Raw genomic sequence first — 17625 nt, 5'->3', positions numbered from 1 at the left:
CACTGGCCTCCAGGTAATGTGACGTGATGTGTGGTGGAGCGCAGTATTTGTACTTTATGCTTCTACTACACTACATTTAAAAGGAAATTTACAGTATTTTACTCCACTACTTACAGTATATGTAGTTCTGTGTAACAGATTAGAAAAGTCACTTTATTTTAGAATTATTATTTTTAATTATGTTGTGAATTTTATTTATTATTATGAAAAGTTTATTTAGTATTTGTGAATTTTATCTTATTGAGCAGTTTTTATTTGCACTTTGTTTGTCCCTTTTGGGGATCTGTATTGCTGCACTTCGCCTGTTCCTCCTGAGGTTCCGTACCTCTGGAGTCTCGTCCCCCTCCCCTCACACTGTCTCTAGTCATCTCTGAGGTCGGTGCTGTGGAGGAACACGGGTGGCGCTATTATGCTAATGTCTTTATAGCATAACTTGTTTATTATGTTGTTTTTACTGTATAACTTTGGCTGTAATGTTACAATGATATTGAGCCATTTTTGTTGAGTTTTGACCCCTAGTATACGTTTTATAGCCGTTTTTGTTTTACTCTTTAGCAGCAGCCGCCATGTGGTTTGTTAAAGTAGCTGTGTAGAGTTTTCATTGAATTCTCACTGGAAACTTTATTTTTGTACATATAGGGATCAGATGTGCAGGACAAGTCAGAAAACAATATGTATTAATGTCTTCTGCAGGTACGTTTCTTTTCATTTTTTTTTTTAATGTCTGTTAATTATATCCCGTCATCCAACCACATGCAATCGTTTTTTGAGTGTATTTTCATGGTTTACATACAATGCTGAAGAAAACTGTTGTAATTTGTTATTGTGGTTTGTAATATGTAAAGAAAAAAGTTTTCTTTTGTAATCAGCTGCTCTTGATTATTAATATACTATGTAAAGTATATATTGCAGCAAGGTATAGAGCTCTGACTATTTTGTAGAGCCTCTGTAATAATTGTATATGTTATGAGAAAAGCCCCCTTTTTCCCTCACACTGCTGCTAGGCATCGCTGGGGGGGTCAGATGTGCAGGACAGGCCAGAAAACAATGTGTGGCATTGTTTTCTACAGGCATTGTTGAAGAGCAAATAAATCAAAGGAAAACAGCAATCAGCTTAGCTAACGTTTGTGTCGTTCTACACCCGTTACATCTGTGTCACAGTTACTTCATTTATTACTAATGGAAAAAACTGACCAACTGGAAAATGACAGTGATGCCGACAGGAGTGGAACAGACAGGTGAGCAGGTGTTACCTGGATCCTCTGGACAGCAGAGGGAGAGAACCAAGGTACAGAACTTTAGAAAACACACACACACACTCTCACACACACTCATTCACACACACACTCACACACACATCAGTGACAGTGATCAGCTAATTGTGCTAACAGGCAAAAGGTTTCACTGACAGGGTTCATACTGTGTCATGCTTGGTACCTGTAACTGTTTAGAGATATGTTGGCCCTTTATGTCTGTCTGTGCTTTATGTTTTTACAGGTGTTTTCATCTCTGCCCTTCCCCTTAATACACCTGTACATAATCTAAATGTGTTCACAGAACGATGTATCCTGATCCCCGTTCTCCAACTCTGCAGTTACGGCGTGCAGTGTTCTAATTACAATTACAGACCATAAACTGTACAGCAGAACAGAACAAATGAAGAAATGGAAGAATGAGAAGGAACGAACAGAAAGAAATGAAATTTAATCAGATCGATCAAATGAGTCATCTCTACAGTAAGTATCGGCTCATACTTACTTGACAATGCCCTGCCTCCAGGGGAATGCAAGTTAAAAGATATTAAAAAATATTAAGACTTTCTACAAGCAAGGCCAGAGAGCAGCAGCAACACTCAGGAAGTGCAGAGACCACAAGGGAACAAGAGGAAGAACTCAAACAACTACGTCTTTATTGTTCCACTGCTTCTCAAAGTCACTGCCACGACATGGAAGCTGTGCATTCATCTGAATTTTGCTCTGTCAAACCCAATGGATGGATGTCTGCAGGATCTACCAGGACCAGGGGGCCAAACCAAAAACCCCTAAAAAGGGACATTAGGTGACAACAAAGAGACAGACAACAGGTACAAAGAGAAACTAAACTACAGAAATAATGAACTACAAACCAAGTCCTACAGAGGGGGGAGACAGATGAGGAGAACAGGACAGACAGACGGATTTAGAGACAGACAGGAAGACAGACATACCTTCTACAGAGCCAGAACTACAGTTCAGAAGTCAGAAACTACGTGAATATGAAAAATGACCTAAAACTACAAACACACACCAAACGACCACAGACAGACAGAAATAATCTAAAGAGCCACAAAACAACCAGAAAACGACACAAATGACCAAAAACACCTTTTCTCCCAGATGAGACTAGTGGGGCGTTTATGTGTCTGCTCCCAGGGACCTGGAGTCTGTATACGTAATATGTATATGTAGAGTAATCTAAATATCTATATCTAAATATTTCATGGAATCAGCTCCGTCTCTAGTTTTCTGACATTCTTATAAATCTGTTCCTTTGCAGTGCCCTTTACTGGTGAGTGTTTTGGAGACAGAAGTTCATCAATACAGAGATTAGATCTGTTAGTAGGTACAACACACACACACAGCAGAAGCCTGTGCATGCAGATGCTGCTCCAGTCTGAGACAGACCGACCTCCAGAGGCTCTGATTACTGCATGTGACAAACATGGTGTGCAACCTCCACCGATGTGGGACGTTAAAGAGAGACGAGACTTCAGGACTTGTGTGTGTGTGTGTGTGTGTGTGTGTCCATACCTCTCCTCAGCAGACAGTTCCTTCAGCTGCTGGTGAGGTTTAGCTCCTCTCATCTCTCTGATGCTCACAGCGAACATCTTGGTGGTGTAATCCACCGTCTTCTCTCGGGCCACGTCACTGTCGTAGCCTTTAAACACACACACACACACACACACACACACACACACACACACACACACACACACACACACACACACACTCAGAACTGACTGATTCATCAGATTGTCCTGTTTTATTTTGCTTTCACACACACACCCACCTCCGTCCTCCTCGACATCGTCCTCCGACTCCTCGCTGTCCACAGGTGGACGGTTGTCACGAAGCGAAGACACCTCCCCCTCTTCACCGACCCCACCACCTTGTTCCCTGGCCCAGATCATCAGGGCGGTGTCGGCCCCACCCACCGTCAGCAGGGTGGAGTCGTCCTGAGCCCAGCGGACGCTGGTCACCTGTGCGCTGTGGCCCACGTAGCGCTTGAAGCGGGCGTATTGACCCTGGAGGAAGAGAACAATGTACCAAACATGACCCAGTTATTTTCAAAGGATGAAACCTGCAGTGATTTCATGTGCGGCTCGTACCCTGACAGGGAAGCTGAACAGCTTCAGGAAGCCAAAGTCGTCTCCGGTGGCGAGCAGCGTTCGGTCTCCGGTCAGAGACGTGGCGTTGATGTCGGTGATGTCGCTGTGCGTCGGCCAGATTCCTTCACAGCTTGGACCCAGAACACATGTCCAGCTGGACCAGTCAACCCGCTCCAGCTACACACACAGACAGACATGAACGTTCCAGCTCCTTCTCTAATTTAAATCCTGCACAGAACAGAAGACTAAAGAACGTTTAGCACCAGGTCGGCTGGTTTTATTAGAGCAGCTCAGCAGAGAAACGCAGGACATTTGTAGTAAAAAGACTTTGGAAGCTACAGTTCAGTAGCTGCTTCATCTGACTGGAGTTCAGATAAACATCACATGTACTGTTGATGCTGTGCTGATTGTTTTAATTACAGGTACATTAAGGAATCTTTTAGGTCGGAACCTGCTCCAATGTTGCAGCTGTCTATTTGTGAACCCATCTTCTAAACCTTTAAGAAGCGTGAGTGTGTGCTCTCATCCACACCTCAGAGTTTCTGATCGTTTGTCTTTTTCCTCTCGGGGCTTCAAAGAAAAGTTGCTCTTTGGCTCCTGTGTTCACCTGCAGCAGTTTACCTGCAACACACACAGAAAGAAATGCTAAGAATGACCCAGTCTCTCTCTACAGTTCAGCTTTCACTGTTGTTCTGTAACTGTGATAGTGGCTCAGAGGGATGGTCGACGTCAAACTGTGTGTTACCTCGAGCGTCCCAGTCGATGTGTGTGATGTAGCTGGTTGCTCCTTTACAGATTCCCACTCTCTTGCTGCTCAGCACGTTGTAGATGTCCACAAAGCTGTCATGTGACGCCACTGCCAGGTATTTACCTGAGTCTGTGACCAGATGTGGTGGAAAACCAAGTGAGAGGAAGTCACAAACAGTGTCTCTGGGAATGGAGTGTGTGTGTGTGTGTGTGTGTGTGTGTGTGTGTGTGTGTGTGTACCCGGTGAGAAGCGAACATCAGAGATGGCGTCACGGCGATGGTGGAAGCTCAGCAGATCCTCCAGCGTGTCAGCGTTTACCACCAGCACGCCGCCGTCACTGAGGCCGACCGCCAAGGCCTTTCCATCAGGAGAGAATGCGCAGCAGCGGCCGCCTGGAAAACACACACACATCCACACAAAGTGTTGGTGCAGGGACCAGTGAGGCCACCAGTAATGGTCCCAGGATTTTAAACATGTCTGGTCCTTTAACTGACCTCTCTTCAACTTGCGGACGGCCACCATGCGGTGATTGGCCGACGTCTCCCACAGTCGCAGGGTTTTATCGTCACTGACGGTGGCGCAGACGGGGAGGAGGGGGTGTGGGGCCAGACCCCAAACCTCACCCTCCATGTGGCCCTGCACACGCCCAACGAATTACAATCAAAAAGTCAGGAGTGAAACAAAAGAAATAGGTTCTAAAGACATATTACTCTCGATTGAAATACTTCTCAGCTGCTTGGTCAGATTGATCCTAATGTTCACGACAGATCACAGGAAACCAAATGTGAGTTCATGTCAAACACACCGTGAACGCATCACTGCACACGGACACCTAAAAGCTCTCAGGTGCATCACACAGGAAACATCACACGCTTCATGAACACAAAATAAATGTGTTTCATCCAGACAGGGACACGTGGACATCGTCCAACACGCGCTCCGTTCACTGCCTATTGATCTGTGGCAGACGGCTCTCCTCACCATGGCAACAGGTACTGAACTAGACAAAATGTCCTCACACTAACATTTGTCCACACAAACACGTAGGAAACGACAGATGAATAAGTGGAACTGGACCTTTTGATCATATCACACGATCTTCGTCAGCAGATGGTATTATACATGTAGATGTGAGATGTCTCATTAGACTATAATTCTATTAGAACTGGACCACGTGGTCTGATCACAGCTACTAGTGGATGTTGTATTAATGGCGTGTCCATCACTGCTCATCTAATCCCTGCACTACAACTTTTAAACTCTATTACATGCTTACATCCTACAGTATGTCCTGTCTTGTATATTTAACAACTACCGTGCAAACGTCTGAAACCAAACACAGTGACAACTCATTTTAGTAAATCATCTATCTTTGAACGTATCACTAAAGACCTGTCCCTCGGTCTTTGAATGCATCATATACCTGCACCAACAGAGTCATGGGTCCGGTCTTGTCGATCTCCAAAACCTCTCCGTTTTTGGTTCCCACCAAGATGTGACCGTGACCCAGAGTGATGGCTCTGATGGACGGGTTGTCCTCCAGCAACAGGCCTGAACACACACACACACACACACACACACACACACACATCCCATCAATCATTATTATTATTCTGAGGATAAACAGTCAGTATACAAAGGGTCCTGTATGTGTCCCCACCTGTCCCCACCTGATGGCGCTGTTGGACAGAAGAATTTCTGAACTACTAAACAAGCAGAACATTTCTAACTACGACTCATTTAATCTAAAAACACAGAAACTTCCAACAGCTGGAAGAAGACAAATTAAAGTTTGTCACCAAACTGGGACCCAAAAAAAAATATCATCAACAAATTAATTTTTAGATAAAGAAAAGATGTTAATGATCCTTTAATGAGACTTTTTAATAATAATTAGATCTAAAGCACCTGTAGTATCTACAGTATACAGGTGAGTGGTGGTGATACAGTAGAAGTACTGTATCACTACTACTCACCTGTAGTATCTACAGTATACAGGTGAGTAGTGGTGATACAGTAGAAGTACTGTGTGTACCTTTAGAGCTCGGGGACAGAGCTGCCCTCTTGATGGCGTAGGTCTTCAGACAACGATCAAACATGTCGTCCCACAGCTCCACCACACCGTCCTTCCCGCCTGTCACAAAACCCTGAAGACAAATCATTTTACTTCAGTTACTACAGTAATACTTCAGTATATAAACAGTAAAGATCGAGTAGAGCTCCTATAGTGAGACGAAGTACATTCATGAGATTCATGAGAGAAGATTTCAGACCAGAGTTCTGTCTTTCCTGTCTTCCCTCAGTTTCAGTCACATCATTCATTCCTTCCTTCCTTCCTTCCTTCCTTCTTCCTTCCTTCCTTCCTTCCTTCCTTCCTTCCTTCCTTCCTCCCTTAGAGCTGTGTGCTGTTATCCTCTCCTGACAGGTCGCTCTCCCTCGTCTTCCCACTCAGCCTGAGATCTTCAGATCCGTTTGACATTTGTTTCCTCTGAAGACTCAGTTGCTGTTATAACATTTTTCTACTTCATTCATAAAACTCTCCGTGAACACTGATGATAAAAAAGACAAAACAACAACAGTTAGTAATTAAATGAAAATTAAAAATGTTTTGTCTGTTTTTGCTTTGTCTTTTCATTATTTGCTTCTACAGCCTGTGTATTTATATTTATACACCTTTTTTAAAGGAACCTTTCATGACCAGTACCCAGTGTCCAGTTTGTGGTGACCTTTAACCTGGTTGGGGTTATAACCTGTAATGTTTTGACTGAACCTGCTGAGCTCTGTTTTTTTCAAAAGACTCGATTGGAGCCCAGAGAACCTAAAACCTCTGTTACGGCTCTAATGTGTGATAAATGTGGACGTATTGAAATGTTGTGTTCATGAAAGAGAATCAAGTAAAAAACAAATGAGAGAATGAGACAGAATCATGTTGAACATGAGCTAACAAAGAAACAAGGTTTTATGGATTTAAGGGAGGTTTTGGTAAATCCAGACTCTCGTGTAGTTCTCTGTTGGCTGAGTAAATCCTGTTATGTAAATCGAGCGAGCGAGCTATACACTGAATGAAGAGAGGGAGTTAAAACAATGAACAGGGAGAAAGAGAGAGAGCGAGGGAGGAAAACACTTACAGTAAAAACATGTAAATCTACTACATGTCTGCTGCAGTTAGGTTGTGGGTATTTAGCTGAGGGCCCATTAGTAGGAGGAGGACCATCTGGAGAAGCAGTCGCACTGTTTAATCAAAACCTGTTTCTCTCTGAACACTCACAAAAAGACTGAAAGTCGGATTCCTACAACATCAGCAGTGATGGAGCCGTAATGAACAACCCTCAGCTACAACGCTGTGTGAGGCCAGGAGGGGCACTAAAGATGATGTGTGCATTAGATAGATGAAATGAAAACCCCACTGTTCGCTCTGCAGACAGACTCCGGACTATCAGCTGTTCCCTGGTGACATTTTATCAACTTCCTGCTGCTTCTTTGAATGTGTGAACAACCAGATTACTTATGTTCCATAAACATCTAATAGTACAGATTTACAGCTGTCTGCAGATGAAGAAACACACCAGAGAGGCCCAGAAGGGCAGCTCCCATAAAGGATGTTTGAAAAAGAGATTTTTAAAAGAAACATTATCAAATTAAGATGCAACATGTAAACCATCTCCAAATTTAACTCGTGCACTGTTAATAACTAATAATAATAATAATCAGAGAATGTGTTCAGGAGCTCCTTCTCTCTGTCAGCTGCCACTCTAAATAACCTCATATCTGTTCAAACATTATTAGCTTCATCTGGACGTTGAGTCACGGTAACTGGACGCGTCACCACTCATCAAGTAGTTTCTTCAGTCTGGTTAAGAAGGAAGTCCAGTCGCCTCATGACTCAACTTCCAGATAAGTTCACCTGGACGACTGAGAATCTTCACACACGTTATAAGCTGCACTTTAGAAAAATCAAAAACAACGCTCGGGTATCTCGGACTCCTCACAAATGGAGAATATCACTGAGGATCAATCCAGAGCCGCTCGCTTCAAACAGAACAGGCTCAGTTACTATTTTATACATCAATCTATAAAGCTGCTTAATCAGAATCAGTGGTTTATTAATTCACTAGGATGAATTATTCAAACTATATAAAAATATAATATTGATTCTAAAATGTTCTAATAAAAAGTTCAGTCCAAACGTTCCAGTGATCATCTCAATAAGATAATAATCTTAGCAGACCTACTAATCACCTTGTCCAGGGAGAACATGGCGAACACCGGCCCATCGTGGGCTTTGACTGTTTTCAGCAGCAGCGGTTCCTTCCAGATGTAAACGTCACCGGTTGCTGCGCCGGAGAACACCAGCGCCTCGCTGCGGCCGTAACACACCGACATCATGGTCTCTGGACGCCCAACGCTCCTGAACACCCCACGCTTGAAGGTCAGACCACCGCCTAGAGGGGAGAGTGAAGTAGTCTGTGAGATGGAACTTGATAAAACACACAGCAACATAAGAACAGAAGTAAAAAAGAACAGAGATATAAACTGGGGCAATTCTTTCTCTTTAGTGTCAGTAGCCTAAAGCAGGAGGTTTCAAAGTCTCGGCACTCTCTACACAGCAGACAGCCCCTAAAGTTCTAACAGTCCAATAATGTAGGCGACTTTGACAGAAGTACACAGTACAATGTTGGATTCAGTCAGCTGCACTGTGACTTAGCAGCTTTTACATTAAACTATATTTCTACCGTGTGCAGAATCATGTATTAGTTCTAGTTTCCAGTGTACAGACATCTGTCTATGGATTATTCTGGAGTCTGTTTTCTAGGATTTAGAGTTTATGGAGATTTATTTGCACTGAACAGGAAGATAATAACATCCCTGCATCATATCCGTTTCAGATTTCATCAAGCTATGACTTTAAGACCGTGGTAAACCTCAACAGACCCAGCACTTGTCTCTATCACCTCACACAGTATCTCAGCACCACTCCTTCCACGCCATCCTTCACCCCACAGTTTGAACATCTCTGGCATAAAGGTCACAAAACACTGCACACGTTGCACACATCTCTGCACATTAGATTCAGTTAAACTTGGTCTCTCGAGACACCGGCTGTTGCTGCAGGAAAGGTCAGCACCAATCAGCAGAGGAGAAAGGACTTGACGGTGAGAAGGTGGTGGAGTCAGCGTATAGTCGTGTTATGTGTTGTGCTGCTACTATGCATTTTAAAACAGCTGTGTTAGACAGTGGTTGGATTTATGATGTCTATAAACCCTGGCAGCTATGTTGTAGTGTTGTAATCTATCTTCAGCCGTGTGATTCTTCCATTCCAGCTTAACTAAGTAAAGTGAAGTGAACATATATTGATACGATTGTGCAGCTGATTTTTACCTGCGTGTTGCCAGAACCTGATGTGTTTGATTCCCACTGTGACCAGTTTGTCCATCAGCATTGGATTACACTTCACCACGAAGATCTTGTCCTTATGACCCCTGTAAAAAGACATGAACGTACAGTATTTATAGTATAAACTGTAGATTAAAGTAGCTGCAATAATACAAGAGTAGGAAACTAGTAGTACTAGATGTAGCTGCAGCCGAAAAAGAGTGGAGTGTACAGTAGTAATAATTGTAGTAATGGTACTTCTACAGCAGTACTACAGCAAGTAGTAATAACATATGAGCTCATGCTTCTACTAGTATGTAAGTAGGTGTGTCAGTAGTAATAGAAGCAGTAGCTTTAGTATCATGTAGTACCACTACTGGTAGTACTACTGGTATCATGTAGTACCACTACTGGTAGTACTACTGGTATCATGTAGTACCACTACTGGTAGTACTACTGGTATCATGTAGTACCAGTAACAGTGGGTGTCCTAGAAGAAACAGCTGTTCCAGTAAAAGTATAAAAAGTACTTTTAATACAGAACCACATTCATCTGCAGGCTGATGTTAGTTTTTGATTTACTTGGCTGTAGCAAGTTTCTCTCCTCTCTTCCAGTCCCAGATCACAACCGAGTGTCCGTCATCGACTCCCACCGACACCAGACACTTTCCATCAGCTGCAGGAAACCACCCAGAGAAGAGAGACGTCACGAAGAGGATTTAGACCTTTAACAGGCCCAAAACGTCAGCTACCAACTACGACTCTCGGAGCCGTCCAGCTCCTCAAAAGTAGGTTAACGTTAACGTGTCTCTAAATTATTATAATTATTCAATTATCCAGAACTTAGTCTGGACCACAGTGTAGTGAGGAGGAAAGCTGCCTCGTGTTAGCTCATGTCGTCTAGGACGCAGGTTTCACATCCTCAGCTTCACGTTAGAATCTGTTCAAATCAAGCTGGAAACACGGACGTGCTGTAGTTCTAGTCGTGTATGAACCGTCAGTATGGATGCATCCGTCTGTAGACTGTGTCTTAGCCTTTCAAGCTACGTCCTGTTTGTACAACTGAGCACATGGGTTTTGGCATGTTAGCCTAGCTAACAGTCATCTCCTGTGATGTCAGTCGACACACTCTCATCATTTACACGTTAAAGAAATAACTGCATGTGTCGCACATTGGTCCAAAGTCTTTTATTTAAGATATCTCTCATTTCCGTTACCACAGGTGTGTTTGTGTTTTCCTCCACTTCACCTCCAGGTTACAGGTGTTGGGAGAGTCCAGAGCTTTATATAGTCAGGGGATATTGGACTGTACCATGTTGAGCAGACACCAGAGGGGGGTTTCATGGTTTTTGTAATTTAATTTCTTAATTGATTACGAACTATCTAGGGTTTGTACTTGTGTCCAGAATCTCCTGGCTCAGAGTTGAGGACAGGTGCAGAAGGTTATTAGTGATCTAATGACGGTGGATGAAGCGTTTTCAGTCAAAGCAAATAAATAAACTATGAGCTGAGGAGAAACAAAGGTTTTCTAAATCACTGAACGAATCAAATTGACTGGTAAAAATAAAACGACTGAAATGTTTCCATCATGATATTTATGTCCCATTTTAGACTTTATGTCATATTTGTCATCGACTCCCTTCTCACCCCCCCACCACCCAGACATTTAGAGAGTACCTGAGAAGTCCAGAGCACACACTCCCCTCTGATGAAATCCTCTCAGTAATGAGAGACACTTCAGAGTCTGGACGTCCCACACGTGGATGGCCGGGTCCCTCCCTACCTGCACACATCAGGGGGTTAAATCACTGTTTTACTGAGTCGGGTCAGAACCGGGTTCAAACACACTGTGTGTCTGTATTTGTCAAGAAAGAGTTATTGTAAAGCCCTAGGTCTGTCTGTCTGTACGTCTGTCTGTCTGTACGTCTCTCTGTCTGTACGTCTGTCTGTCTGTACGTCTCTCTGTCTGTACGTCTGTCTGTCTGTACGTCTCTCTGTCTGTACGTCTGTCTGTCTGTACGTCTCTCTGTCTGTACGTCTCTCTGTCTGTACGTCTCTCTGTCTGTACGTCTCTCTGTCTGTACGTCTGTCTGTCTGTACGTCTGTCTGTCTGTACGTCTCTCTGTCTGTACGTCTCTCTGTCTCTATCTGTCTCTCTCTCTCTCTATCTGTGTACCTGTCTGTGCACCTGTCTGTGTATCTGTCTGTGTACCTGTCTGTGCACCTGTCTGTGTATCTGTCTGTGCACCTGTCTGTGCACCTGTCTGTGTATCTGTCTGTGCACCTGTCTGTGCACCTGTCTGTGTATCTGTCTGTGTACCTGTCTGTGTACCTGTCTGTGCACCTGTCTGTGTATCTGTCTGTGTACCTGTCTGTGCACCTGTCTGTGTATCTGTCTGTGCACCTGTCTGTGTATCTGTCTGTGCACCTGTCTGTGTATCTGTCTGTGCACCTGTCTGTGCACCTGTCTGTGCACCTGTCTGTGTACCTGTCTGTGCACCTGTCTGTGTATCTGTCTGTGTACCTGTCTGTGCACCTGTCTGTGCACCTGTCTGTGCACCTGTCTGTGCACCTGTCTGTGTATCTGTCTGTGCACCTGTCTGTGTACCTGTCCTGTAGCAGCGTAGTCCTTCAGAGGGTGGATGCTGAGGCTCAGGATGTCGTCGTCGTGGCCGAGGTAGAATCGCTGACTGTGCAGCTGCCGGTTGTAGACGACACCCACTGCTGCCACGTGGTACAACACCTCTCCCCCCTGCGTGTAGTACAGGTTGTTCCTGCAGTCGTAACCTCGGTACCTGGTCGGTGGGAGGACACTAGTTGAAATAATTCATTCCCTCACCCCCTCCCTAAAAACCCTTCTCACTGTGAGGACCAGCTACAAATGCCCTCAGTCCAGTGGTTAAAAATTCACGCTGGTCCTCACAATGATACAAACACCCAGCAGTAACCAACCAGCTGGATCTAACTGGATCTATTTGTGATCTGTTACCCATGAACAAACTGCAGTCGGAGGCCCTGCTCCGGTCCTCTCTGTCTCTTCAGAGATCCGACCTGCTGCTTCTTCTCCCTGCTCTGCTGTCGCAGCTGAGGCAGGTCTTCTTTATACACCTGCACACAGAAATGTTCACGATTCATTCATTAAATACTGGATCTTATCAATTTGGGGCCACAAGAAAGACGCAGTGTTATTATGATGTAGAGTGATCTTCCTCCAGGAGGATTCATTCATTAATGAATTGATGGTGAAGCTGCAGGAGACACTGACAGGTGTGATGCTATAGGTACACTTAGTGTCTCAACGCTTCATGTAATCATATTTTCTACTTTTAATTGGAGTCATACATCCGTTTAGGACTTCCTGATTTATTCTTACCACAGTCTTCATTATCATCAATGTATGTCGCAAATAAACAAAATACAAATCCACTAAAAGATAGAAAGACGACATGGGGGAGACAGGTGGAAGCAATCAAGAAAAAGGAGGTTTGACCATTGATGGCTGAGGTACCATCACAGATCCTTCATACATGTTCATAAACACACTCAAATCATAAGAAGATGCTCTTTACAGCAGAATGAACAGGTTGACTGTTTCCCTCAGTGAGATCAAGTGATCTATGAGGTCTATGAATCCAGAGGAGCTGGTTCATCGTTGTAGCTCACAACCTACTCAGTATTATGAGAACTGGAGATTTCAAAACAAAAGAGCATGATTTTTGATTTATTATAGGTTTTCTACAAAATAATTAACATATTCATAACTTTTTACCATCTACATGACAGACGTGTTGTTGTGGACATTTCTACTGCAGCAGGATGCAGGCAACATGTTTAGTTCACTGATCATCATCAGTTTAAATGTTTTTATATAAAGGAACAGGAAAGATAAATCATCTCTATAAAAACCATTCGTCACAACACAATCACTGACAAACATGACATGTACTGTCCACACACTTCTCTGCTCTGAACTGAACACACGCCTGCTCATTTTTCATGCAAATGATTGTGCTGAGGGGGAGTTGGTGCGTTTCAGCTGTCTGAGAGTTTCACAGGGAGAGACTTTGCTCCCAGGAGGTTTAGGACTGGCAGCGCTCCACTTCTCTCTGCTTTCCATTTACAAAACTGAATATTTCCGGAGTGTCACGGTGGATCAGTGCTGTGGGTTACAGACCGTTTAACTGTGACTAGAATCCAGACTCCATGGTTTCTCCACAACCTCTGTTTTCTCTTTACAGTATAACAAAATATACAAAAACAAAAAGAGTGACATGAAAATAGATTTTTCCTGATGCTGTTGATAACATGAATGTTTAAATCCAGAAATGCAACATGTTCTGTTTAATTGCAGCTCACTTTAATCTCAAAGCTGATTAAGTGTCTTGGATGGGGGGCGTGCAAGAGCCTTATAAGGATCTTTGGAAAACACCACATTCTGTATGTGTTCCCTTCGAACCCACCAACTGAGACAGAGACTCTTCCACCCTTTAGATAAACTGAGAGTCTGCTAACACCTCAGGACCAGTATCTTCATCTGATGGACACAAAAATCTCTTCTTCAGCAGAGGGGACGCCATCTGTCTCAAAACGACCTGGAAGTAGGAAGGACTGTACTACTACTGCTGTCCACCTGTCGAACCTGTCGAACTGATTCAGCTCTGGAAGATACAGTAGTGTTTCTAACTGACGTCCAGCTGCCACTGAACGTCAGCTCAGCAGCTGTTGCAGCTACACTGCAAGTCCGTCAGGAGAAAATATTTTTCATTTCACACTGTGAACAAACCTTTACTACAATATTTGAGTAACTGTACTTAGTTACTTTCCACGACTGTAAAGAAAACAAACAAAAACAGAAAACAGGACATGGGTACCAATGGAACAGGGGAACATGAAGCCAAATTCAGTTAAACTCCAGAACCAGGAGTTTAACCGGATTTGGATAAACCTAAACAAACATGTCTCTCTGAGCTCTATCTCCAAACAGCACATTGTTGAGAGCGACAGTCACAGGGACGCGTGCCAGGCAGCGGCTGGCAGCAGAGATAAGGCGTGTTTCATGATCACCATGAAAACTGCCCAGAGCCCCACTCCACTCGAGTTGATGGGAGAAAGAACGAGGAGCCGACAGTGCAGCCTCCATTCAAATACACTCTGCAGTAAAAACATTCGTAGCTACACCTGTCAGGTAGGTCGTACCTGTCTGTCGTAGGTGATCTGCGTTTCCTGCTCAATGTCGGAGTCGAGCTCTGGGACGTCTGACATGTCGCTGTCTGACTCTTCACTGTTGGAGTCACCATGACTGTCTACAGAGGAACCACAGACAGAGAAGATGAGATGAACACAAACATCGAAACACTGTAGAACCACTCCTCAGCTCCTCTTTGACCTAATGGACACACACAAGAAAGATTCAGGCTCTGAAGGCTCACTGAACATTTACGAGGTCCTCTGAGACCCAAAACCAGTCATGCAATCCCCTTCCCGAAGTATCTTTAAGAAATCCAGGATCCACTTTTAAAACCACTTCATGACATTTACCAAGACTCAGAAAGACCACAAAACCTTGAAACACTACAGGAAACACACACGACCATCTGAAGAAAAGCCTGGAACCACAAACCTGTAACTAATAAAAAAACAGTTCTGAATTACTTCAGGGACCCTGAATCCTGTAACTATCATCATGCTCAACCTTGGACCACCCGTGAAACCCTGAACTGTACCTGGAGAAAACCTGAAACCACTGGACTTTAAAAGATGATCTGATATCAATTTGGAAATAAGTATCTATGTATATGTAATATCTGAATGTTTCACTTATCACATGTATTTATTAAGGGATCCTTAACTCAGCAGGACGATTACTCTCTTTATAGAAACCTTAAAGTTCCTTAATTAGTAATAATAATAATAATAATAATAAATAATCTGTTGTGTTTCCTACTCCTCCTGTCCCTGCTTCCTGTTTCGTACCTTGTATGTTGATGTCCAGTCCTCCATTCATGACTGACTCTGGTAGAAACCTCCACTGGAACAGGGCGTGATCAGCTCCACCTGTGGTCAGCACCCACTGCAGGTCATGTGACCAGCGGACGTTGGTGACGTGGGCCGAGTGGCCGACGTACTTCTTGAATTTAGCTCCTGGGAAAAGCACACATAATGTAGCAACCAGACAAAGACACTAGAGACAGAGAGACAAAAAGACAGAAAGACAGAGAGAGACAGAGAGAGAGAGAAACAGAGAGACAAAAAGACAGAAAGACACAGAGAGACAGAGAGACAAAAAGACAGAAAGACAGAGAGAGAGAGAGACAAAAAGACAGAGAGACAGAGAGAGAGAGAGACAAAAAGACAGAGAGACAGAGAGAGAGAGACAAAAAGACAGAAAGACAGAGAGAGAGAGAGACAAAAAGACAGAGAGACAGAGAGAGACAAAAAGACAGAGAGACACAGAGAGAGAGAGACAAAAAGACAGAAAGACAGAGAGACAAAAAGACAGAGAGACAGAGAGAGAGAGACAAAAAGACAGAGAGACAAAAAGACAGAGAGAGAGACAAAAAGACAGAGAGACAGGGAGAGAGAGAGACAAAAAGACAGAGAGACAGGGAGAGACAGAGAGAGACAGAAAGAGACAAAAAGACAGAAAGACACAGAGAGAGAGAGACAAAAAGACAGAGAGACAGAGAGAGAGAGACAAAAAGACAGAGAGACAAAAAGACAGAGAGAGAGACAAAAAGACAGAGAGACAGAGAGAGAGAGAGACAAAAAGACAGAGAGACAGAGAGAGAGAGAGACAAAAAGACAGAGAGACAGAGAGAGAGAGACAAAAAGACAGAGAGACAAAAAGACAGAGAGAGAGACAAAAAGACAGAGAGACAGAGAGAGAGAGAGACAAAAAGACAGAGAGACAGAGAGAGAGAGAGACAAAAAGACAGAGAGACAGGGAGAGAGAGAGACAAAAAGACAGAGAGACAGGGAGACAGACCTTTCCTCAGACAGGGGAAGCGGTAGAGTTTCACCAGGCCCAGGTCGTCCCCAGTGACGAGCACAGCAGCAGAGTGATTTGCGTCCACAGCGTTGATTTCACTGAGATCTGAATATTTTGGCCAGATGCCACTGACCTCTGGACCCAGGACGCCACTCCAGGACGCCCATCGCTGACCTTTGACCTCCTCCTTACTGACCGGCTTCCCCACTGCAGGAGAAAGAGGAGAGAACTGACTCCTCTACAGACGCTGATGACATCATCACATTAATCACTGGTGAGTGCAGGAAAAGAACGGAGGGTGCAGATTTGAATCTTCAGCTCCACACGTCCAGGATCCTGCAGCTCTGTCGTCTGTGGCGTCATCGTCGAGTCTTTTCTTTCTCTCTCTCAAAGTTGTACGTTCACTAACTCAAACCCTCATTTTTGCATTTCTCTGCAGTGGTGTTCACTATTCCCAGGCTGGATTAAAGGGGAACGCTGCTGCTGTCTTACATACATTAGCAGACTGTGTTCCTCCAGGCTTCTGACTCCTCCTGCGTCGTTGGTTGGTTACCTAATGCTAACACCTCCACCTGCTGCTGCTGCTGTGAAGCAGTCACAGGAAACAAAGTGATTGTTAATGAAATTATCGGCATCCTTCGTCAAAGCATCTTCTCCAGAACAACACAGCCGTCATTTAGTTCCTTTTTATTGTCGGTGGATGAGATCAGTGATGAAACGTACGGAGCTGTTAGATTAGGAGCTGCACACCTCCAGCTCCTTCAATATGTCCTGCTGCTGTGATTATTATTGACTGACTGCTTCATTAAAACAACCTGAGTTTGTTTGGCTGCACTGGGATCAGAACGACCAGCTGCTCTAATATCTGCTCTGATCTCGGATAAACGGGGACCGCTGTTGCCATGGTAACCACGGGTGTCTCCAAATCTGTCAGATGTAAACTCTTTAAATTTCTAATTATTGTTTTAAAAAACTAAACTAAATGTCTCAGTCAGTCTCTGTGTCTGTGAGTCTGTCTCGTTCTTTCCTGTCATAACATCACTGCATGAGTGTGTGTTGGTGTCCTAGTCCGTGTCCCAGGTCCACCAGAGAAATACCATCACATCCAGTTCATGAATACATGCATGAATCTGACTGTGTGGGTGGGAG

At 44.0% G+C, this 17625-nt stretch overlaps 1 protein-coding gene across 1 annotated transcript in view; it reads right to left on the bottom strand.

The window, feature by feature from the left end:
- Positions 1-17625, bottom strand: part of LOC113158450 (echinoderm microtubule-associated protein-like 6) — a 40182-nt gene that overhangs the window by 9319 nt on the left and 13238 nt on the right. The window contains exons 12-29 of the mRNA XM_026354361.1: positions 16474-16683; positions 15462-15629; positions 14685-14791; positions 12478-12596; positions 12097-12283; positions 11166-11271; positions 10071-10164; positions 9495-9595; positions 8355-8557; positions 6151-6262; positions 5539-5666; positions 4610-4751; positions 4355-4507; positions 4113-4244; positions 3900-3988; positions 3368-3544; positions 3049-3283; positions 2790-2916 (exon numbers count right to left, since the gene is read on the bottom strand). Coding sequence (XP_026210146.1) covers positions 2790-2916; positions 3049-3283; positions 3368-3544; positions 3900-3988; positions 4113-4244; positions 4355-4507; positions 4610-4751; positions 5539-5666; positions 6151-6262; positions 8355-8557; positions 9495-9595; positions 10071-10164; positions 11166-11271; positions 12097-12283; positions 12478-12596; positions 14685-14791; positions 15462-15629; positions 16474-16683 — 2590 coding nt within the window. The remainder of the gene's footprint in view (positions 1-2789; positions 2917-3048; positions 3284-3367; positions 3545-3899; positions 3989-4112; positions 4245-4354; positions 4508-4609; positions 4752-5538; positions 5667-6150; positions 6263-8354; positions 8558-9494; positions 9596-10070; positions 10165-11165; positions 11272-12096; positions 12284-12477; positions 12597-14684; positions 14792-15461; positions 15630-16473; positions 16684-17625) is intronic.

The sequence above is a fragment of the Anabas testudineus genome, chromosome 15 (genome assembly GCF_900324465.2).
Source record: "Anabas testudineus chromosome 15, fAnaTes1.2, whole genome shotgun sequence".
NCBI lineage: Eukaryota > Metazoa > Chordata > Actinopteri > Anabantiformes > Anabantidae > Anabas > Anabas testudineus.
The sequence above is the reverse complement of the archived record's forward strand: the minus strand, read 5'-3'. Positions and strand labels throughout refer to the sequence as shown.